This window comes from Oryx dammah, unplaced genomic scaffold (genome assembly GCF_014754425.2).
Source record: "Oryx dammah isolate SB20612 unplaced genomic scaffold, SCBI_Odam_1.1 HiC_scaffold_15, whole genome shotgun sequence".
Taxonomy (NCBI): domain Eukaryota; kingdom Metazoa; phylum Chordata; class Mammalia; order Artiodactyla; family Bovidae; genus Oryx; species Oryx dammah.
Genome location: NW_024070199.1, coordinates 31,108,490 through 31,133,257, shown reverse-complemented (window position 1 = coordinate 31,133,257; position 24,768 = coordinate 31,108,490). Strand labels below are relative to the sequence as shown.

Here is a 24,768-nt window from a genome sequence, read left to right as displayed (position 1 = left end):
CCCTGGCTCTCACAGGCCGCCTGCAGGCTGCTCCTTGAGTGCATGTGGCATGTACGGTGGAGCCGTGCTGGGCAGCTGCTGCTGTGCTGAGCTAGATGGACCACAGTTCACCACAGTTTATCCTGCAAGCCTTCCCCTGGGAGTCCCAAGCCTCCAATGGACTCCAGAGTTACAGAGTGATTGTATCAGATTCTGCCAGAATCTGGGAAATTCCTGGTGCTTCCTTCTCTACCATCTTCCCAGAATCCTCCTTCTCAGAGTCCTTACTTACTTTTAACGTGGGATTGACAGTATGTTCTGAGGAGAACGTAAGTGGGAAATCTTAGTAAAATGTGTCTGAAAGAGGTGATGAACCTTGGACTTGGCACCTCTGGTTTATCCTAACAAGTATTCATCCTGTCAGATGACTAACCCAGTTGTTGTCTAATAATATGTCCCAGTGGTAGGACATTCTGCAGTTGCATACCTTTTTTTTTTTTTTTTAATTCTGATTTGTTGAATTTCTTTTAGACCTACAGATTTCTTGTTTTCATATTAATATCTCTTTTTCTTCCTCAGGAAGAATTTGTAGTTGCAATAGGCCATTGTATCCTAGAAAATGTCACTGTCCCCTAAATATTTAAAATCTGATAGTATTATATTTAACTTTAAGGCTTTGATTTATAAAATGAAAATAATTATTCTTAATCCCATATGTTATAAATTCTGACTCTCAATTTTATTTAGATGGAAAGACACAATTGCTTATAAAATAATTTAGATGTGAAGATTAGTTGCAATACATGAACCGTGAACTTCAGATGTTCAAGCTGGCTTTAGAAAAGGCAGAGAACCAGAGATCAAATTGCCAACATCCGCTGGATCATCAAAAAAGCAAGAGAGTTCCAGAAAAACATCTATTTCTGCTTTATTGACTGTGCCAAAACCTTTGACTGTGTGGATCACAATAAACTGGAAAATTCTGAAAGAGATGGGAATACCAGACCACCTAACCTGCCTCTTGAGAAATCTGTATGCAGGTCAGGAAGCAACAGTTAGAACTGGACATGGAACAACAGACTGGTTCCAAATAGGAAAAGGATTACGTCAAGGCTGTATATTATCACCCTGCTTATTTAACTTCTATGCAGAGTACATCATGAGAAACACTGGGCTAGAAGAAGCACAAGCTGGAATCAAGATTGCCAGAAGAAATATCAATCACCTCAGATATGCAGATGACACCATCTTTATGGCAGAAAGTGAAGAGGAACTAAAAAGCCTCTTGTTGAAAGTGAAAGAGGAGAGTGAAGAAGTTGGCTTAAAGCTCAGCATTCATAAAACTAAGATCATGGCATATGGTCCCATCACTTCATGTGAAATAGATGGGGAAACAGTGTCAGACTTTATTTTTTTGTGCTCCAAAATCACTGCAGATGGTGATTGCAGCCATGAAATTAAAAGATGCTTACTCCTTGGAAGGAAAGTTACGACCAACCTAGATAGCATATTGAAAAGCAGAGACATTCCTTTGCCAACAACAGTCCGTCTAGACAAGGCTATGGTTTTTCTGGTCATGTATGGATGTGAGAGTTGGACTGTGAAGAAAGCTGAGTGCTGAAGAATTGATGCTTTTGAGCTGTGGTGTTGGAGAAGACTCTTGAGAGTCCCTTGGACTGCAGGACTGCAAGGAGATCCAACTAGTCCATCCTAAAGGAGATCAGTCCTGGGTGTTCTTCGGAAGGAATGATGCTAAAGCTGAAACTCCAGTACTTTGGCCACCTCATGCGAACAGTTGACTCATTGGAAAAGACTCTGATGCTGGGAGGGATTGGGGGCAGGATGAAAAGGGGACGACAGAGGATGAGATGGCTGGATGGCATCATCAACTCGATGGACGTGAGTCTGAGTGAATTCCAGGAGTTGGTGATGGACAGAGAGGCCTGGCGTGCTGCAATTCATGGGGTCGCAAATAGTCGGACGTGACTGGCAACTGAACTGAAAGATTAATTTGGACCAGTAATATCGTTGGATCATAAACAAGGCTGAGCGCTGAAGAACTGATGCTTTCAAACTATGGTATTGGATAAGACTCTTGAGAGTCCCTTGGATAGCAGGGAGATCAACCCAGTCAGTCCTAAAGGAAATCAGCTCTGAATATTGAATGGAAGGACTGATGCTAAAGCTGAAGCTCCAATATTTTGGCCACCAGATGCAAGGAGCCAACTCATTAAAAGGCCCTGATGCTGGGAAAGATTGAGGGCAGGAGGAGAAAGGGACGACAGAGGATGAGATGCTTAGATGGCATCATCGACTCAATGGACATGAGTTTGAACAAACTCTGGGAGATGGTGAAGGATAGGGAAGCCTGGCATGCTGCAGTCCATGGGGTTGCAGAGAGTTGGACATGACTAAGCGAGTGAACAACAACAACAAATACTTTAGATTGCACGGCTATGCTCAAATGCTACTTCAGCTCAATTCTAGCAGACCTCAGGGCTTACCTCATAGCTCAGTTGGTAAAGAATCCGCCTGCAATGCAGGATGGTTCCTGGGTCGGAAGATCCTCTGGAGAAGGGATAGGCTACCCACTTCAGTATTCTTGGGTTTCCCTTGTGGCTCAGCTGGTAAAGAATCCGCCCGCAATATGGGAGACTTGGGTTCGATCATTGCGTTGGGAGTATCCCCTGGAGAAGGGAAAGGGCTACCCACTCCAGTATTCTGGCCTGGAGAATTCCATGGACTGTGTAGTCCTTGGGACCGCAAGGAGTCGGACACAACTGAGTGACTTTCACTTTAGCCTATCTCTGACTTTCCAGTTCAAGAATCAGTTCACTGACTTCAGTTGTAATATGTGGTAGAAGATGGCGTTGTCCTGTTGAGTAAAAGGATACTGGTGTGGGGTGGAATGGGAGTGGCATTCATTGTGCCATGCAGTCTTGACCACAGTGGAGATTATTAGTTATGCTTGATCTTGTTTACCTTAATTCTGGAAAGGAAGTACAGTTCCTGGATACTCTAGAATAACTAACTAGATGACAGCTAATGTTCCCTCTAGCTGAGATGCACTGTGAGCTCTGACTTAAATGAGCTGCGGATGTGACAAAGGGAAGAAGTAAAAGGATGTAGTGACACAGGCAGAAAGAGGCTGTACCACGTCATGTTCTTAGTTTAGTCCACTTTCATATGGGGCATGAAGAAGCTGTCTTTAACAATTAGAATCATTACTCTAGTCACAGAAATAGGTTGCTGAAACATCTGTATTCCTGGAACACACCCTACTTCCAGGCTATATATTTTAAAAATAAATTCCCTTTCTTACTCAGTCAGGATTTTATGATTTTTACATCTGTGTTCATTAATGATGTTGGTCTGTATATTATACTTGTTCACTAACCTGAGTTAGAGAACTTCACTGCCCCATGACCTTTTAAAAATATATGTCTTGAGATAATTTGCAGAAATGGGAATTACCTGTTCTTTGAAAATTTAGAGTGTTCCTGTTTGGTTCCCAGGAGGCTTAATCTGTACCATTTCAGTTTATCGATATAATTTGATTATTGGTCTAGTCTAGATTATTGGTCTGGTTTTGTTTATTGGTTTCTTTTTAGGTCTAGTCAGTGTCTCCTTGCTGCTGCTGCTGCTGCTGCTGCTGCTAAGTCGCTTCAGTCGTGTCCAACTCTGTGCAACCCCATAGATGGCAGCCCACCAGGCTCCCCACTCCCTGGGATTCTCCAGGCAAGAACACTGGAGTGGGTTGCCATTTCCTTCTCCAGTGCATGGAAGTGAAAAGTGAAAGTGAAGTCGCTCAGGCGTGTCCGACCCTTAGCGACCTCGTGGACTGTAGCCTACCAGGCTCTTCCGTCCATGGGATTTTCTAGGCAAGAATACTGGAGTGGGGTGCCATCACCTTCTCCTTAGGTCGGTTTTTGTCTTCTATATTTTCTTAGAAAAGTGTCCATTTAACGTAGGTCTTCATATTTGCAGGTGTAAGTTGTTGTGTACAGATATTCTTAATGGTTGGTCTTATCAAGAAACCAACTTGGAATTTTATTCATCAACTTGAGACTTTTTGTCTTCTCCCTCCCTTCATTTATCTCTCCCTATTATTTATTAGCTTAAATCCTAAGCAAACTTTTTTTCCTTAGATAAGTAAAATTTTATAGATACTCTTGATACTTCATTTGTTTTTGGCCATTGTTTTTTAATAAGTGCATTTGAGTTTGGACATTTTTCTCCCTGAGTAAACTACAGAATTTGACATTTAAGTTGTAAATTTTGTTTAAAGAAATTGAAACAAAAAAACAAGATAATAATACTTACTAGAAAGAGCTTATTATTTATTAATTAAAACTGCATGTCATTTTAAATTCTGTAAATTTATTATCTTTATTGCACTTCTCTTTGTGGATCAAGTTCTTTGTCCAAAAAAGAAAGATTTATTCATATTCACAAGCTGTTTTTCAGTAAGAAGGAAAAGCATCTCTTGCCACGTGTAGTTATTCAGCTTTCCGCTGTTGAGGCATTAGTCTCTGCTGTGCTTGGTGTGACAGCGCCATCTAGTGTATAGGATATGTGTGGTTTACATTCCCTTATTTAGTTATCTGAAAATGTTAGTCACTCTGTCCTGTCTTGTGTCTTTGTGATCCCATAGACTACAACCTGCCAGGCACCTCTGCGCATGAAATTCTGAACCTGTGAATTAATGTTTCTTTTTATTCAATTTCATATAAAGGATTAAGTTAAATTAACCCGAATGCAAGAGCTCAGATTTTGACTGAAATACAGTACAGAAAAAGTATGAATTTAATACTTGTCTCCTGAGGGTTCTCTGCTAAAGCTGCTATGCATGAGACTCAGAAATGCTACTGTGGTGTCATTCTTAAAACTAGGTTGTGCATTTTTTTTCAGTTAACACTTTGTGTCAGCAGACTCGTTTGTGTCAGCAGACTCATTTGTATCAGCAGACATATTCTTGCCTTGATACTGAGAATGTGGGGAAAGGTCGTAGAGTTTGATCCAACTGTAGAAATGTTGAGAAGTAAAAATATAAAATATAAACAAATTAAAAGGCCCTGAATTTTTATTTTAAATGAAATAATTGGAATTATAATAAAAAATACTAGCCAGTATTTATTGAATGCTTTCTGTGAAGCAGGTGTTATACTATGTTATACTAAGTACTGTTTCATTATTGACTCTTCATAACAGTTTCAGTTGAGGAACTTGAGGTAGAAGGAGTTTAAGAACTTACCAAAGGTCACAGCTGCCAAGTGTTGGGGGTCTGTGTTTGAATCAAGGCTGTAGAGCTATTCTGAACATTCTTTTGTGAAAGTACTAGAAAAGGATACACTGACAAAACCACTGTCTTAAGCAGGAATAAACCGTAATTTTGAAATCGCCTACGTCTTCAGTGTATTTGAAGGTAAAACAGTTGATGATTAATAGTACAGTGTACCCTGTGAGTTGTTAAGTAAGTTCTTTAACTTCTCTGGGCCGGTTTCCTTTTTTGTGAAATAGTGATAAACACATTTTCAAAAATATCAGAGTACTGTGATAGTTAAGTGAGGTGAAATTAATAAATGTTAAAGAACTTTGGAGAATGGCAAATGTTGTAAGTGAACTTTGGTGAATCAGGCCATAATCTATGAAATGTAGAAAGAAATACTTTCCTGATGACCTGAGGGTAGTGGTATCAGGATTGGGGCAGTGGATAAAGAAAATCTTTGCAAATAGGAAGTGTTATAACTATAAGAAATTTCGTGATAAACTACCCCTCATAAGAAAGACTGTACTGATTATATTCTTGGTGATCTAGTAATCAGTTTATTTAGATGTGATATTTCTTTTAATATAAATACTAGCCTTATATAAAATTGTGAAATAGAGCATGTTAAAATAACAGATGCATTTTCTATAATTTTAACTGATTTAAAAATTTAGCTCCATTTTCAGATAGAATTAAACCTATAGGTTAGAATATTGAAATTGTAATGTATTTATAAGGTTTATGGTTTAAAAATAAAGGAAACCGGAGAAAACACATCATTATATTTTACCCTATAGAATAGTAACATTGAGGATCATATATATGGATTCCACATTTTCAGTTTCAGTATTTCAGTATCAGCTCAGTCACTCAGTTGTGTCTGCCTCTTTGTGACCCCATGGAGTGCAGCACGCCAAGCTTCCCTATCCATCACCATCTCCCGGAACTTGTTCAAACTCATGTCCATTGAGTTGGTGATGCCATCCAACCATCTCATCCTCTGCCGGCCCTTTTTCCTTCTGCCTTTGGTCTTTCCCAGCATCAGGGTATTTTTCATAGAGTCAGTTCTTCACATTAGGTGGCCAAAAGATTGGAGCTTCAGCTTCAACATCAGTCCTTCCAATGAATATTCAAGGCTGATTTCCTTTAGGATGGGCTGGTTGGATCTCCTTGCAGGCCCAAGGGACTCTGAAGAGTCTTCTCCAACACCACAATTCAAAAGCATCAGTTCTTCAGTGCTCAGCTTTCTTTATGGTATACTGATCTAATATTTAACAGTTTCAGTAGATTATTTTGGAAACAGATTGAGTTTTCTTCCTGTTTAAGAATTCCTCTAAATTTAGCCATTGATGTTTATAGAAACATGTACCAGCAAGAAGTTTTGGTACCTATCTGTGTGACTTTCAGACATTGATAAAAATGAAGTAAATCAATGAAATGCTTATTCCCCCATCTTCTTAATACTACTTTCAATTTCAAGATTTAGCTTGTAGATGTTTCCAGTTAAAAATGATCTTATTTAGAAGTTTATATTATTTGTATATAACCATTTGAAACAAAGGCCGTGATAGTTTTACTATTTCTATCCCTACCAGAAAGTCTTCTCCCTCAAACCAAAACATATAAATTTCAACCCTACTTTTCTACATATTCTATAGTAATACCTCCTGTTATGCCTGGAAATCTTTGTCATTTGAGGGGAAGATTTGAAATGAGGAGTTGACATAGTGAATTATCAGAGCTGCCATCAACAAAGTCCTGGATTTTAACTGGTCTGAGATTGTCCAGTTTAGAAGTTAGGTCTATAAAACTGGCTGATATGTAGGCATGCTGGAGTCACGTTGCACATGCAGTTCACTTCCAGGAATTGGACTTTAAAAAGTCATGTTGTTGAGTCTGAAACTGTGAAGAGTCTGAGATGTTTCTCTACTTAGAGGCTAACATGCCAGTTTGTCAGGGTTAATCTCTCTCCTTCTGTAACGGAAACGTGAGGTCTCCGCATCAGAAATCAGACCTTTTATAACCTCACAGTGTAACTCGTGTTGGTTCTTTTTGCCTCAGTTCTCCATGAGGTGATGCAGTAGGAACTAGATGTATACCTCATGTGGACAGTGGGGTTTTGTATCACGAGAGACAGACTCTGAAATTTTGAAATTTGGAGTTTCTGTAGGATAGCTGGTACTTCTGTCCATTTGCCTTTCTGGAGGTGGAGAGAGGGACTCCGCTCTGGAAAGTAAATGCACCCTCTCTGGGAGAAGCAGCAAAGATTTCTGTTTTACAAACATCTGGACTTAGGAAAAGAGAAGACTTTCTCCAGAGGCTCTGGCATTTGGGATTCCCATTCAGTCTTTCTTTAACCTCAGTGCTGAAGTCTGTTTGTTCAAAATGTTCTGACCATGTAGCAATGTGAAAATACTCATGAAGCTTTGTTTCCCAACAAGTATATATTCTGGAGTGAGCGCCTACAAGATGAGACTGTGATTCTGCTTTTATGTCATTTAATCTTATTTCCATTTATTCTTCATGCTGGGAAACTCTTGTTGAGCTGAGGGTGGTTCTGGTGTTTAAGGATTAGCAAACCAGTTCCTTCTTCTGATACTTCCCTGCGGAAACAGTGTTCTTTTCCCCTTCTGGAAGGAAAAATGGACTATTACGTTTATTAAGATTCATGTAGTTCTCTAGCTTTCACCTAAGAAATTTGAATTGAAATTTTGCCTCATTGATTTTAGCCTTATGTTCTGAAATTAGAACTTGCTTCACTTATTACCCACCTAAAAAGTAACATAGAGCTACATCTCAAATATAGAGTTATTCTTCCACTTGGTGTTCTCAACTCAGTAGTTTTGAAGATGTATTTTCAGTGTTGAATATTAGGATGTTGATCATAGGTGTGAGCAGACCACATGCAACAGAAATTATTTTTCTTGTTTACATGTCTACTACAGTCTATGGAGGTGAGGAAAACTGTTTACAAACTACACAGGTATGTCATAGTGAAACGGCAGCCATGATAGCATTATAAAAGATGAATAAAAAGAAAAGAACTCTTTCTTTGCTCAATTTGCAATCTGTTGATTAAACTTTGATGAATGGTTTTTATGTGGGTAGGGTGATATATTTTTATACAACTTTACACTGATTTCCGTTCTCCATGCAGAGAAAGGACTTTTTGAACATTTGACGACTTGCTGAATAGAGTTGTATTTTTAAAGATCCTAACAACACTAATTTCAGCTTGGTTTCCATGGTGATTGAAAAGTGAATATAGGAAAAATAACTCCAAAAATAGATCTGTAAGAAATCCAGAAGATGGGACTTGAAAATTCTGTGTTCTTTTTCTTATAGGCAAAGGATTGAGATTAAGTCAAAGGAAGTAAAAATAAATCATTATGTTCCTGTCATAAGTTTCTATAGGTAAATGTAGCCTCATCTTTCATGGCGTATATACTCTAGGTATATGTGCTTCATGTACTGTGTAAAACATCCTTGTGTTGAGACTTGTGGGTAGTGGAAGTCTTAATGACTACAAACAATTCATTGAGAATGATTTTGCTGAATGCCTTGTCTCTGGCAGGTACTCTGAGTGTCATTGACGAAGTAGATAAGAGAGTCTTTCCTCAGGGGAAGTAAGCAATATACCAATAAAAGTAGTAAGATTGTTGGAGCTCTGATAGGGATTCAAAGGCAGGAGAGGTTATTTCCTGTAGCATTCAAGGAAGGCTTTGTTGAAGACTGAACAGGTTTTGGATATGCAGAGATAGAAGTGAAGAGCATTTAGACCAGGAGAAATACCACAGACCAAGGTCCCCAGAAGGAAAGGGGATGGATGGGTTAGAATGATGGTGGACAAACAGGGTTTAGAAAATAATCTGGAGAAGTGCCATCCTTCAGAGCTCATCTAAGGTGTTCGGACTTTGGCTTTAAGTTAGTTTCTTAGTAGGGACTGACAAAGTATTGAGGAATTTTGAGAAGAAGCTACTGTGAGCAGTGTGTAGTAAGAAGTAGAAAGAAATCAGTTAGAAGACCACTCTACTTATTCATCTAGTCTCTCTGGATCAGATGCAGGGAGGCCCAGAGCTAGGGAAGCAGCAGTGGAAAGTGGGAGCAGGAGCAGGGTTGAGAGGCAAGTTTTGGGAGATAGGAGAGAATAATGAATTAAAGGTGTAGGTTAGATCTTGACCCTGGGAATATGAAAGAAAGGATGTGTGCAGAGGAGGAGGTGATAGAGGGCTCTAGGGTAATTAGGTTGGTCAGCTGGGGGAGTAGTTATGTTACTCACTTGGGGAATTCAAGAGGAAGAAGAGACTATACAGGCAAAGAGAATGAATTCAGTTTTGAAAATAAGTGCTGTATTCCAGTGAGACTGTGTCTGCTTATTCAACCATTCATCAGATAGTTATTGATCCCCACTTAAATTCCAGATACTTTTCAAGATACTAGGGTAGGTAAACACCCATTTCATTTTTTTCATTATATATTCTATTTTTAAAAATCTGTCCATGTGTATTGTAAATATTTTAACCCCATTTTGGCTCATCTTTCACTTGGTTTGTTTTATCCCATTGTGATAACCATAAAAACTTGGATGGATAGTTGCTAATACCTATTTTTGTGAAGGGGTCTAAAGTCGGTGTTCTCCTATTCGTCCGTCTTCCTAATATCACTCCTCAGATAATCTCCTTATGTCTTTTTCCTTCTGGAATTCTGATAATGTATTGCTTTGGTCCTCTTTATGATGTCCTACAGGTCCCTTAGGTACTTTTCATTTTCCTTCACCCTTTTTTTCTTTCTCTTCTTTGGACTGTATATGTGTGTGTGTGTGTGTGTGTGTCTTTGGACTGTATATCTGTGTGTGTGTCTTTGGACTGTATATCTGTATGTGTGTGTGTGTGTCTTTGGACTGTATATCTGTGTGTGTCTGTGTGTCTTTGGACTGTATATCTGTGTGTGTGTGTGTGTCTTTGGACTGTATATCTGTGTGTGTGTGTGTGTGTGGCACCATGCTGAGTGACTTGCAGAATCTTTGTTCCCTAACCAGGGATTGCAGCTGGGCCCTCGACAATGAGAGTGTGGAGTCCTAACCACTGGAGCCTGGACTGTATATTTTTATTTACCCATTCTTTAAGTAATCTGATTCTTCTTCCTGCCTAAATCTGCTGTTGCTCTCTTCTAGTGAAGTTTTCATTTTAGGTAACGATTTTGTCATCCCCCAAATCTGTGTTTGGCTCCCTTTTTTTTCTTTCTTTTCATTGATATGCTCATTTTTTTCATACATTGTTTCCCTGCTTTCCTTTAGTTCTTTGTAGTTTCTTTAAGCTCTTTGAGTGTGTCTTATATCATTTATTTAAAATATACAAAATTGGGACTTCCTTGGAAGTCCAGTGGTTAGGACTTTGCACTTCCACTGCTGGGAGCACAGGCTCCAGAAGGGTTTTGTCAGGGAATTCCTTGAATGCCAGGAGCTAAAAATAAAAAGTAAAACAAACAGAAATCTACTTCTCCAGTCTTTGCACATTTCCTTCATGTTGAGTGTCCATTCAGCACTTAACCAGGCAGCTCATATCTCTGCCTGAGCTAAAGATGACGTAGAGGTTAGAGCTCAGGACCTTCGTGTGTCTTTGGTGTGCATGTGTCTCACCCAGAACAGATTCATGAGTGTCTGCTGTTTCTAGAGTAGTGAGAAAGCTGGTTCTTACTCTCACAAGAGAGTTTTTCCTTGTTCTTTTCATGTTTCTGTGAAGGTACTGGAGTTTGGAGCTGCCCCCTGCACCGTTTTGTTGCTGCCATTTGACTATTTTGTTTTGCTTTTCCCCCACCTCCTTGCCTTAATTTGGAAATCTGCTCTCTCCTTCTGTCTTCTTCCTTCCTCCTGCTTCGGTTTTGCTTAGGAAGGTTGATTTTGCTTCTATTCATAATTCTGTTACAGGTATTGACCTTTAAGATTTTTTACCTCTCTCTTTATTGTTTGAAAGCTGAAGAGGGTTTTTCTGTCCTTTTAGTGGTTATCATTCCAAATTTAACTTGAACACCTAATTTTTAGTCTAAAGTTTATCAATCTCTTTACTCATCTTTTAAGCAGTACCAGATAGAATGATTTAAGCGGAATTACCCTTTCTTGTCTTCCATGGTTGTGTTGTTTAGGATTTATAGTTTCATCTCTTTATCTCTTATAATTAATTACCATTTTTGTTACACGTTAAGATTTGTTTTGATCCAATACTTACTTGCTGAATTCTTTGCTCATTATTTCTGCTTTTTACCTTATTCTTTATCCTGGAATTCTTTTTCATCTTTAAGGATACATTTTAGAAGTCTGTTGAAGATGTATTGATGGAAATTAATTGCTTTTATTCATCAGAAAATGCTTTTTTTTTTCTCTTGTATATTTAGGTTTGAATAAAACTTAGGCTCATTTATTTTCTTTTCTCAAAACTGTTAAGTTAGTATCAAACTTCTGCTGTCTGTTACTGTCAAGAATTTAGCTATTGTATGTTTACTTACATATTTACCCTTTCTGATGTTGCTGATCCCCTCCTGAAGTTCTGGGTTTTTGTGTGGTACTATTTCCCATCAATCTGAGGAAGTTCTATTAGCTTTTATTGTTGCACTAATCTGTTAGAGACAGGTTGTCTCAGCTGTTGTCATTTGTAAATGTGTTTATATTCCTAAAATTGCTAAAGCTTATTTTTATGGGATACAGATTTGGCAGGCTTTTTCTTCCGGCACTTTAAAGTTGTTTCTGTTTGTTTTCTGGGCTCTCTTACTTCTGGTGAGAATTCACCTTTATTTTCCCCTTAAAGTTATATATATATATTTTTTGTCTGCTTTCAAGATTCTTGTCTTTATTTAGTTGTTCAAAAGTGTGATTATGATATGCCTTGTTGTGAGTTTTGAAACTGATCCTACTTGAGGTTCACTGTTTCTTGAATTTGTTAGTTGATATCATTTGCCAGTTTTAGAAAATTCTTGTCTTTTGCCTCAGCAGATACTTCTCTGTCCCATTCAAATCCCGTTTCCTTCTAGCACGCCAGTTGTACATGTTGCTTGTCTCAGAGATCTCAAGTGTACTGTTATTGATTGAGTGATCATTCTTTTTTTCCTCTCTGCCTCAGCCTTGGATACATTCTGTTGATCTGTTTCCAAGTTCAATAATTCTTTCATCTACTATATTCAGTATGCCACTAATATCTGACATCATAGTTTTTATTTGTAGCATTTTCTTTTAAATATATTTGCAGATCAGTCTCTGCTAGAATTCTATGTATTCTTACTTTCTTACATAGTATCTTTTCAAACTAAATTTTAGAATTTCTACCATAATTAATTTAAATTCTTTTTATTATTTTAATATCTGGGGCATTTCTGTGTCTGTTCCTTAGCTTATTTCCTCTGTTGACCATGGATCACAATTTCCTGCTTCCGTGTATATTTTGTAATTTTTTAATGCCAAATATATAAGAGATAGTAGAAACTAAAATCAATAATTTTTACCTCCAGGAATGGGCTTATCCCTTCTTCTTCCATTCTGTTAGATTGTTGTATTAGGGTGTGTTAGTCATGTTTAAAGTGAGCAGAGTCAAGCTGATCTGTGGTTGATTTAGACCTTGTGGTGATGTTGTGTTCAGTCATTCAGTTGTGTCCAACTCTTGGTGACCCTAAGGACTGTAGCCCGCCATGCTTCTGTGTCCAAGGGATTTCCCAGGCAATAATACTGGAGTAGGTTGGCATTTTCTCCTCCAGGGGATCTTTCCAATGCAGGGATCGAACCTGAGTCTCCAGCATCTCCTGCATTCGCAGGCGGGTTCTTCACCACTGAGCCACCTGGGAAGCCTGATATAGACCTAGCCTTTGGCAACTTTGGGGGCTTCTCTGGTGGCTCAGAGGTTAAAGCGTCTGCCTCCAATGCGGGAGACCCGGGTTTGATCCCTGGGTCAGGAAGATCCCCTGGAGAAGGAAATGGCAATCCACTCCAGTATTCTTGCTTGGAGAATCCCACGGACGGAGAAGCCTAGTAGGTTACAGTCCACGGGGTCGCAAAGAGTCGGACACGACTGAGCAACTTCACCTTTTTGGCAGCTTTACTTTGCTTTTGTTTATCATTACTTCTAAGTATTCTGATTCAGGAGGGTTTTTTTGTTTGTTTGTTTGTTTGTTTGTTTGTTTGTTTAGCAGGGAAAATTGAAAATTGTTGAGGTCTGTTTGTGCTCTACTGTTAAGCCAGCGGTTTTCTGAACTGAGGGAGAGCAGCCCCTCTAGTTGCTAGTTCTCTTTGCTCTCCAGCTTTTTCTGGCTCCCCTTGCCCTCATTCTAGTGTGTAGCTGCCTTATACTCTTACATGCAGCATTGCCCCAGTGGGGTTTCTCTCAGCTTTTCTATGCCCCTCCAATCTCTACTTGTTAAATGTTCCAGGGGCCTCAGCTCTCTTGCCCTTTCTCCATCTCCAGTACTCAGCTGTCTTGTGCTTGGGGAGGCTCTACACACGTCACACACGGGTTAATCTCTCTCAGTTCTCCTGCCCTCTCGCTCTGGCCCCGCCTGTGGTGTGCTGATCTACTTGTTGATACCTGAACACCTATGGGAGGCCATTGCTGAGTGCCTCAGACTGACTGTGTGCTGCACAGTGCTCTTGGAATTTTAGCTCCTCGCTCCAGTCCACAGGCAGTCATCTGAGGTTTGGCAGTTTTCTCCCTACCCTGTCTAAGGCAGGTTCCTTATCCTCCAGCATCTTTGCCAGGCATCCAAGCACATCCATAGGAATCTCTTCTATCTCAGGAAAGTCTTTTCGTCACTCTTTGCAACTTAGCTTGTGTAGGTTTCTTTTCAATTTTTAAGGAACTCATTTTGTAGTTAATCTGGCTAGTTTTGGCTAGTGTGAGAATGATTGTTATCTTCCAGATTTCTCCTACTTAATACCAGGAGGTTGGTTTTGTTTTTTTTTCTTTTTAATACTTTCAATGATACTCCTTTTAAAAGTAGAGAATATATTCTCGTCAACTTTATTTTCTTATAATATTAACTATAATGATAGGTAATGATTGCTTAGTGCTTACTGAGTGCCACGCACCTTGGTGAACACTTTATTAGGCACAGACTTGAGAATGGGTGTTTTTATATCATTCCCATTTTCCAGATGCGAGATAGGTAGGTAGGTCAACATTATGTAACCAGTTAGTGGCACTTTTGAACTCAGGGTTGTCTGTATCTGGAGCTGAGTTTGCAAATTCACATTCCTGGATGGAACAGATGTGTGAGTGAATAAGTGAAGTGAGTACGGTGTAAAAAAATAACAAAGCAGATAGCAAGATGAATGATAGTTAACATTCCACCCAGATATTGATGGAAAATAAATCAGTAATTGCTTCTGCGACAAAGACTCTAGGAGAATACAGGCCTCATTCAAAGGGATGGTCACTTCTCAGCTCCAGCCAGTTGTCGCCCATGTGAGAATATGGGTCCAGTAGTTCAGAGGTTCAGATTTTTCAACAAGAGCCAGAAATTTGTATTTTTTTCATATGAAATCATTCAGTTTCTAAATGCTAGCTGTGGTTCAAATAAAAATAAAATCCAATGTGCAGACCTACATGGTGAGTCTGAAATAAAACATGTCTGCAGGCCCATCCTGTTCCCTGAGCAGCCAGTGTGCAGTCCCTGTAATGGACCCTTTGCTCTCTCAGACCACTGGTCACACTGTCTTTTGGGGCCTACTTGAACTTCCTTTCATATTTGTGCTATACATCAAGGACATGAAAGCCTGCTATAGAATGAATGACTCTTTTATTTTTTACTGCTGTTCTGTAGTTGTGCTAGTGTAGATATATGCCACAAAGACAATTTTTAGGAACATTTTTATTTATTTATTTTTAGGTTGTATTTTATATTGGAGTATAATTGATTTACATCTTACATTAGCTTTAGGCGTACAGCAAAATGATTCTGTTATGCATATTCATGTAGCTCTTCTTTTTCAAGAAGAAACATTTTTTAAAAAATCCTGACTTCTTCATTTTATCTATCTGCTTTAAGCAATAAAGTTCTAATATAAGGCATATCTTATATTCAGTTGATGTGAGGGCCCAAATATTGCTGAATGCTGATTATATTCTTGCTCATTAATCATGGCTTTCTTTTCCTCTCTTTTACCCTTCCTGCTCGACGTAGCTTTCACTTTCAGAAGAACAGAATGAAGTAACAAAAAATGGCTGTGAATCTAAAGAGCTGGTCTACCTCGTGCACATTGCTTGTCAGGTAATTTTGTGGGTGGTTCTCCATTTCACATAAAATTTAATAGGAATTAAATATAAAAGAATAACATTGAATAAATATGAACAAATAACATGCACTGTGGCAACACAGGTATTTTATTCTTTCTTTCAGTCATATTGGCATTTCTGCATGTAGAGTGGAAACAATCAATAGAGTCCATTAAATAGATATTTATTTTACAAACTTGAAAATTCTTGTAAATTTTCTTGTAAAGGAAACCTATCCTTTATTGATGATGAGATTAAATGGTTCAGCTGCTGCTTGCATATTACATTAAGAGAACAGACCAAGTAGTGTCTGCCTCAGAGGCACGTTTTTCTAACCCAGACTTTAAGTTCCACTGTGGATTAACAGTAGGATGTGTGTATGTTTTAGAAGTATGCTCTTTCTTAACTCTCAGTGTTAGAACTTTTTTGAGGCTTATTAGTGTGACTTGCTCTTAATGAGATTTCAAATATGTCACTTGTAGCATTGATTATTTCCTCCATCAAGTAAACAGTTCCTTGATTTATTCTTTGTTCATTGAGCCTTCTTGCCTGTCTTTGAATTAGTCATTGTAAAGTAAGTGTTTTTGAGGAAACCTTTCTTATGTACAAACTTTTCAGTTTCCTTTGACAGGGAGTGAGATAAGGAATTTACATGTTTTTTCCAAAAAAAAGTATTATTCATGTACCTGAAGTTAAAAATTAAATAATCTGGAAAATGGCTATTTCATATGGGAAATACTAAGTTCCTAGTCTTGATGTGACTTTAAGGGCAAACCTTTCAGAGTTAAGTGCTTTTATTTGTAGGTGAGAGACTATGAGATTAGAAATTGAACTTAGCTTGTATATATATGTTCTAAGTTATGTACTGTTTATACATGTTTTATTATATGTCATGTTGGTTCCTTTGAGAAAGTGGGAGGCTCTGAATCCGTGTTTCATGTCATATTTCATAAAAATGCTTTCACTGAGTGAGTTAATTTTTACATGAAAATATCCGATGCTTTTATGATGAACCATTAACAGGCGATTAGAAAGCATTTCTTCGTTATCTAGAGTACATGATTGGCATGTCAGTCATGAACTTCTTATCCCTTCAGAAATCTTCATCTTTTAGTGCCTTCTCTTAGCAGTGATTTCCATTTGTTCCGAAAGTGCAGATATTTTTATTCTTTCTCATAAGCAAAACATGTCAAAAATACCCATGCTGTCTATAAAACATGACCTTCAAAAGGTAAGCGTGGCGTTTTGGTACCATACATTAGAATGTGTAATTGTTACCTGATTATGCCTCCATGAAGTAGTGACCTAGATAGATAGGCCTTTTCCTGGTTGTAAGTATCTTGTCAAGCTGCTTAAAAAATTTCAGACTACTTGTTATGTTTTTATTACATCAAGGTAGTAATTTACTGCATTGTAATAATGCTGTCGTGTTTCTCCTCTGCCTCCTCACTGGAAGTAATTGTTGATACGTTCTCATGGCTTGCCTTCTGTATTCTTGCCATATATGTCATCCATAAACCATAATAGACCAAAGGCATTTTTTATAGCCAAGTTAGACTCAAAATCAAACCTTCTAATTTTGCAAATGAGGAAATTGAGGCCCAAGTTATGAAAGTTGCTTTCCTAAGCTATATGAAATCTTAGCTGGAGCTCCTAAGGACTTCAATTTCCTGATTGCTAGCTTTTCTTACGTTTCCTGGGAGATTCACAATATACAACAGATTTTAGAAATTGTATTATCTCCAAATGAGGTATGATCACCTCTACTCCTTGTAATCTATTCATTATAGAAGCTAATTGCATGTTTCATATCTTTCTAATTTCTAATTTTTAATAATGTGCACTTGAAATTTCTTTTTATTTAACCAAAATTCTTGGTCCTTCCTTTTTAACACACTTTCTTCCATAGTTCTTTTTTCTTAGAAAGTGTCCAGTTAAAAAGCTGAGATCTTTTCCCTTTCTGTAGGCTGTGGTACTAATTCTTCAGGTATTAACATTACATTTGGATCTTGTAAGGTTTTTTTGCCTCTGCCTCTTAAAGCTTTAATTTCCTTTTAAATTGTGAATCTAGAAATGTAAACCATGTGTTCCATACTGCATAGATCCAAATTCAGCAGGCATTTTTTGATCACTTATATGTCTGGTACACAAATATTATGGCATACAGAGTATCATTTACTCTTAAAACAGCTCTGTGAGGCATATAGTCTGGTTTCTATCTTACAGATGATGAATGTAAGACTAAAGAGTGTCAATAACTTCCCCATGGTCATGAAATTAAAGACCAGGATTTGAACCTCACTCTTGTGGGTTTTTTCTGTTTTTCCATCATAATTCTAGCTTTATTTATACTTAGTTGGCCACTCTGAAATCTGCAGGCATATTCTAATGTTATTAAAGAATTACAGAAATATACCGAAGCTAATAATCTAGTTTATTTGCATGACTTCAGTGGACAGGACCTGGATAGCATTCATATATGTAAAGATATATCTTCTGTCTACCTACCTCTATAAAACTCTTAAGTGGAAGCCTCTGAAAGTCCAGGTTAACTGGCTGCAACCCTAGGCCAATAGGTTGTATATGTTAGTCACTCAGTTGTGTCCAACTCTTTGTGATGCTATGGACTGTAGCCCACCAGGCTCCTTTGTCCATGGGGATTCTCCAAGAAAGAATACTGGAGTGGGTTGCCATTTCCTCCTGCAAGGGGTCTTCCCAACCTAGGGAAAGAACCTAGGAACCTAGGGAGTTCCTGCAAGAACTCTTGTCTCCTGCATTACAGGCAGATTCTTTACCATCTGAGCCACCAGGGAAGCCCAATAGACTGTATAATCTGGGCAATAAAAAGGGGACAACAAAAGATGAGATGGTTGGATGGCATCACTGACTCAATGGACATGAACTTGAGCAAGCTCCAGGAGTTGGTGATGGACGGGGAAGCCTGGCATGCTGTAATCCATGGGGTCACAAAGAGTTGGACACAACTGAGCAACTGAATTGAACTGATAAAAATATTTCCTAGCTGGTATACTGGGCCAAGAGCAGTTGGAGCAAATACCTGTCACTCAAATCTCATTCAGCCATATCCTTGTGTCTCAGCTGAACATTAACCATGGGCAAAGCGACTTTCTCAAATGCCTTGGAAACAGATCTACATAATGCCCTGCCTGAGCCCTCATTGCTCTCCCTCTCCTACTGATGGTTATTTAGAGTAAGTTGTCTTGACCAATATAACCATGTGCCTTACATATTCCTTCCTTCGTCTTTTAATTCTTTTCTCCAAGGAAACAGACTTGAGGGGGGAAGGTGCTAAATGGAACAAACAGATGAGCTAGTGTGGATGAAGAAACACTCTTCCCAGTCTGTATCATGATATTGATCTGAGTAGGAACACTTTCTTTTCTGCAAAGCATACTAATTTTTCTTCTATGTATTCCCTGCTTTTCAGGAAATATCATGTATTTAGTTTGAAATAAACCTTGACACTAATAACATTAAGCCCCATTACATAGAATAAAGCATTTATAAGTGTAATGTCAGTGGTAGGGAATCTTAAAAGTGTTCTGTATTCTATTATTTTATTCATTAGCAAATAAGCAGATATCAGTTTTTAAGTGTTAACTTTGAAATGACTCATTTAAACCTAGTGATTGTAAGAATTTATTCTGATATGTGCCCTAATGAAAATTCTGTCTGATCTTTGCCCCTCTAAGTATAGTTTAAGAAAAATTGTTTCTTAATATTTTGTTGTCCCATAGTAAGCTTTAGAGTAGTTGAAATGAATGGTTCTTATTAAAGTTGGATTTTATGAACTACCTTTGTATTTTAACCAGAATTCATCAATGTATAATAAGAAGTCATTTTTCCTGAAGTGTTTTGTAAATATTTACAGTACTGTGAAGCCTTTTTTAATGTCCCAGTTGATGGAATAGACAGTTGCTTGTAGGGGAATGCTTTTCTGTCTCAAAATATCTCCTGTACACTGATGCTTGAAATTCCACCATCAGCAATGCATTCCTCAGTATTAAGTATCTCCTCCACTTGGTCCATTTAGCATATGTTGTTACTAAGGGGATGGAGTTGATTATTAATGTTTGAAGAGCACCTGTATATGGATACAATGTATAAGCAGATGGCAAGCTTCTTATTTAAGTGTGAAAACTTCTCTGTGAAATTTAGGTGTTACTATTCCCATTATGTACTTGGTCACTCAGTCGTTTCCAACTCTTTGCAACCCCACGGACTGTAGCCTGCCAGGCTCCTTTGTCCATAGGGATTCTCTAGGCAAGAATACTGGAGTGGGTTGCCATGTCCGCCTCCAGGGGATCTTCCCATCTCAGGGATCAAACCCAGGTTTCCAGCATTGCAGGTGGATTCTTTACCATCTGAGCCACCAGGGAAGCCCATTCCCATTGTAAAGAATAAACAGTCACTTGTAGGTGTCAAGTAACTTGTGTAAAGTCCCCTGTTCAGGATAAGGTCAAGCTGAGATTTAAATCAGGTCTTTCTTTTCACTGAACTTCATCATGCATACAATTAATTCATAGTATTAATTCTGTTGCATGATAAACTTTCCCATGATTAAGGGTCTTCAGAGGACATGGGTGAAGACTGTTCTTCTCAGAAAGAACTGCAAATATATATTATAGTTTTTGTTTAAAGTTAAAGCTATGACTTTTCTATTAGTCATGTACGGATGTGAGAGTTGGACCTTAAAGAAGGCTGAGCACTGAAGAATTGGACTGTGGTGCTGGAGAAGACTCTTGAGAGTCTCTTGGATAGCAAGGAAATCAAACCAATCAATCCTAAAGGAAATTAACCCTGAGTATTCATTGGAAGGACTGATGCTGAAGCTGAAGCTCTAATACTTTGGCCACCTTATGCGAAGAAAGAGCCAACTCATTGGGAAAAATCCTGATGCTTGGAAAGACTGAGGGGAAGAGAAGGGGATGATAGAGGATGAGATGGTTGGATGACATCACTGACTCAATGGACATGAATTTAGCAAACTCCAGGAGATCATGAAGGACAGGGAAGCCTGGCAAGCTACAGTTCACAGGGTCACAAAGGGTCAGACATGACTTAGTGACTGTACAGCAACAACTCATTGTGCTTCTGTTATTACCAAGCTATAGTCAAGCTGCTGTACCTTGTTGGGCCATTGTGATAGCAACTGCCAGAATGAGGTAAAATGCAAATTTAAACATGCTACTCTCTTGGTTAAAACTCTGCCATAGATTTCTACTGAATTTAAAACTAAACCCAAACTATTCACCAAGGCCTGTGAGGGCCCTGCAGGATCCAGAGCTTGCCTGCTTTCTACGTCGTGGGACAGTCCTCTCACTCCTGTGCTTTGGTCTCACTAGTTTTCAGTCAGTTAAGACCCTGAGTTTTTTCCTCAACGAGGCATTACCGTTGGTCAGCCTGTAAGTCCATTCACACATGCACGTGCTGTGTCTGGTGGCTGCGCAGTTCTCAGGAGGCTGTTTAGATGCCACCTCCACAGAGGGGCTCTCCCTCCCCACCTTGACTGGAGTAGGTTCTTGCTTATTTCTTCATAGCACAGAATTATCATTATGTTATTTTTGTATTTATTAACTTAAGGGCTTCCCAGGTGGGTCAGTGGTAATCTGTCTGCCAAGCAGGAGATGGAGGTTGGATCTCTGGGTTGGGAAGATCCTCTGGTAAAGGAAATGGCTACCCACTCCAGTATTCTTGCCTGGAAAATCCTGTGGACAGAGGAGCCTGGAGGGCTATAGTTCATGACATAGCAAAGAGTTGGACATGACTTAGTGACTAAACAACATAACAATTTATTAACTTAAAAGTAGGAGTTTTTTTCTTATTTGAAATACATTCTAAGAAGTCAGAGGTTTGATGGTCCTTTCTCTATTTTATTTAATACTTATTCCAGGGCTTGGTACTATGTAGATATTCAGTAAATATCTGGTGAATGAATGAGAGAAAGAAAAATTTTGTCTTAGGAATTTGATCTTATATACACTGAGATTTTTCTTTTTTCTCATTCTTCTTTATCATCTTTGTTAAGAATTGTTGATTTTTGTTATCCTTGGAGAGCAATACTTACTGATATTATTCAGGTTAGAAATTCGCTGCAAATTAAAATTTAGATATGAATAATGAATTTTTTGTTTTGTTCTTTATAATAAATAATTGAATTTCTAAAATATTCTGATCATTTACTTTATTCAGCCTATTTGGAAATTGCATGATTAAGGTTGTTTTTTTACATATAAAATTCCATATCCATATCCACTAAAAAGATAGGTATTTTACTGATTTTAGACTTTTACTCAGTGACTTTAAAGCAACTTGGGAGGATTTGAAAATTATGTTTTAAGCTTTTAATTTCCTGCATGTAAATCTTATTAAAGAGCAGACATTTTACTTGCACAGGAACAGTTTTTAAAAGCTGAAAGAAATCAGTTTATTGATGTATAAGGAAAGCAATTTTGAAATCCAGTCCCCAGTCTTTACCTTTTGAGTCTCTGAAGGCTATTGCCTTTATGTGGTTGCTTGTTGATATTTATTTGTTTGAGTAAGACTCTCTAGAGAGAAGAGAACATGATTACTTTTTATAAATTTAATAAACTTGATTTTTTTTAAGACTAATTTTAGGTTCACAGCAAAATTGGGTGGAAAATACAAGGTACCCATGTATCCCTCCTCCTCATACATGCACCTCCTTCTCCACTGTGGACATCCTCCCACTAATGTGATACATTGTTACAGCAGATGAGCCTCCACTGACATACCATTATCATAGGGGTTCACTCATGGTGTTGTTCATTCTCTGGGTTTGGATAAATTTAAAATGTGTATCCACTATTATAGTGTGCAAAATAGTTTCACTAGCCTTTGAATTCTCTGTGCTCTACCTATTCATCTCTCACTACTCCCTAGCCCCTGGCAACCACCAACTTTTTTTAATTGTCTCCATAGTTTTGTATTTTCTATGGTGTCCTGTGGTTGGAATCATGTAATATATTGCCTTCTCAGGATGGTAGATTCTTGCTTATTTCTTCATAGCACAGAATTATCATTATTTTATTTTTGTATTTAAGGGCTTAATTTTGTAACTTAAGGGCTTCCCAGGTGGCTCAATGGTAAACGATCTGTCTGCCATGCAGGAGACTTTCACACAGTTCCATGTCTTACCTCATTTTAGTGCTGAGTCATAGTCCATTGTCTGGATGTACCAAAAATTATTTATCAGTTCACCAGCTAATGGATGTGTCGGTTGCATCCAGGCTTTGGCAGGTTTTTTTTTTTGGCAATTTTTAATAAAGCTGCTGTAAATCTTTGTTTGTAGGTTTGTGTGTGGACATAACTTTTCAACTCATTTGGGTAAACACCACAGAGTGCAATTGCTGTATCCTATGGTAAAACATAGTATGAGTAATTTTGTAAGAAAGTGATGTCTGTGAAAGAAGCTGTACTATTTTGCATTCCTACCAGCAAGGAAGGAAATTCCTGTATGTAACAGGAATTTATATAACATCATTTGGTGTTATCAGTATTCTGGATTTTTGCTGCTCTATTAGGTATGTAGTGATACCTTCTTGTTTATATTTGCCTCGCCCTGATGACATATGATGTGGAGTGTCTTTTCATATGCTTATTTGCCATCTATATATCTTTCTGGTAAGGTGTCCATTTTTAAATCAGTTTTTGTTTTTTTATTGTTGGTTTTTAAGAGTTCTTTGTATATTTTGCTTAATAATCCCTTATCAGTAGTATGTTTTTTGCCAATATTTTCTCCCATGTCTGTGGCTTTTCTTTTCATTCTCTTGACAGGGCAGAAAATTTTAATTTCAGTGAAGTGAAGCTTATCAATTCTGTTTTTTTTTTTCATGGATTTTACGTTTGCTCTTATATCTAAAGAAAGGCATCACCAAACCTAAGGTCATCTATATTTTCTCCTATGCTCTATTCTAAGAGTTTTTTGGTTTTCTTATTAGGGTCTTTTTGAATTAATTTTTGTGAAAGGTGTAAGGTCTGTGTCTAGATTTATTTTTTGTGTGTGGATGTTCAGTTGTTCCAGCGTCACTTGTTGAAATTTTAAAACAAAACAAAACTGTCTTTTCTCCATTGTATTGCCTTTTTTATCAAACATCAGTTGAATGTATTTAAGTGAGTCTGTGTCTGGGCTTTCTGTTTCATTTATGTATATGTCTATTCCTTTGCCAGTATCATATTGTTTTGATTATTGTAACTTTATGGTAAGTCTTGAAGTTACATACATCAGTCCTCCAACTTTCTTCTTCTTTAATATTGTGTTAGCTATTCTGGGTCTTTTGCCACTCTATATACACTTTAGAATCAGTTGGTTAATATATGGAAAAATAACTTACTGGGATTTTGTCTGGGGAAGCATTATGAATCTATAGATCAAGTTGGGAAGAATTAACATCTTGGCAATACTGAGTCTTCCTGTCCACGAACATGGTGCATCTCTCCACATTTAGTCCTTTGACTTCTTTCACCAGAGTTTTGTAGTTTTCCTCATGTAGATCTTCTATATATTTTGTTAGATTTATATCTAAGTATTTCATTTTGGGGGTGGTTATATAAATGATACTGTGTTTTTAATTTCAGACTCCACCTTTTATTGCCTGGTATATAGGAAAGCAGTTGATCTTTGTTTATTAACCTTGTATCGAGCTATTTTGCTATAATCAGTTACTAGTTCTAGAGGTTTTTTGTTTTGTGTTTTCTACTTAGACGATCGTGTCATGTATGTATAAAGGCAGTTTTATTTCTTCCTTCCCAATCTATGTATCTTTTATTTCCTTTCTTTGTCTTATTGCATGAGCTAGAAATTTCATACAGTTTTTAAAAGCAGTGATGAGAGAGGATATCCTTGCTCTGTTCCTAATCTTAGTTGGAAAACTTCAAACTTCCCACCAAAAATCAGTTCCATTTCTATGAACTATGATAACAGACTACTAGAAAGAGAAATTAAGAAAGCAATTCCACAATTGCATCAAAAATAATAAAATACTTAGAAATAAATTTAACCTAGGAGGTAAAAGATCTATTATTTTGTAATAACCTATAATGGAAAATAGTCTGAAAAAATAATACATATAATATAACTGAATCATTTTGCTGTACCACTGAAACTAATACAATACTATAAATCCAACTATATTTCAATTTAAAAAAACCAGAGCTTTGAAATTAAAAGTCACCATCTGTTTAATCTCTTTGATAGAAATATACATACGTTAAAGTAATTTTGATAAT

General features: G+C 37.7%; 1 protein-coding gene across 3 annotated transcripts in view; it reads left to right on the top strand.

The window, feature by feature from the left end:
• ARHGAP32 (Rho GTPase activating protein 32) overlaps positions 1 to 24,768 on the top strand; it is a 128,616-nt gene that overhangs the window by 31,678 nt on the left and 72,170 nt on the right. For all 3 annotated transcript variants that reach the window (XM_040255662.1, XM_040255663.1, XM_040255660.1), the window contains one exon: positions 15,407 to 15,493. In XM_040255662.1, the coding sequence (XP_040111596.1) occupies positions 15,407 to 15,493 (87 nt within the window). The remainder of the gene's footprint in view (positions 1 to 15,406; positions 15,494 to 24,768) is intronic.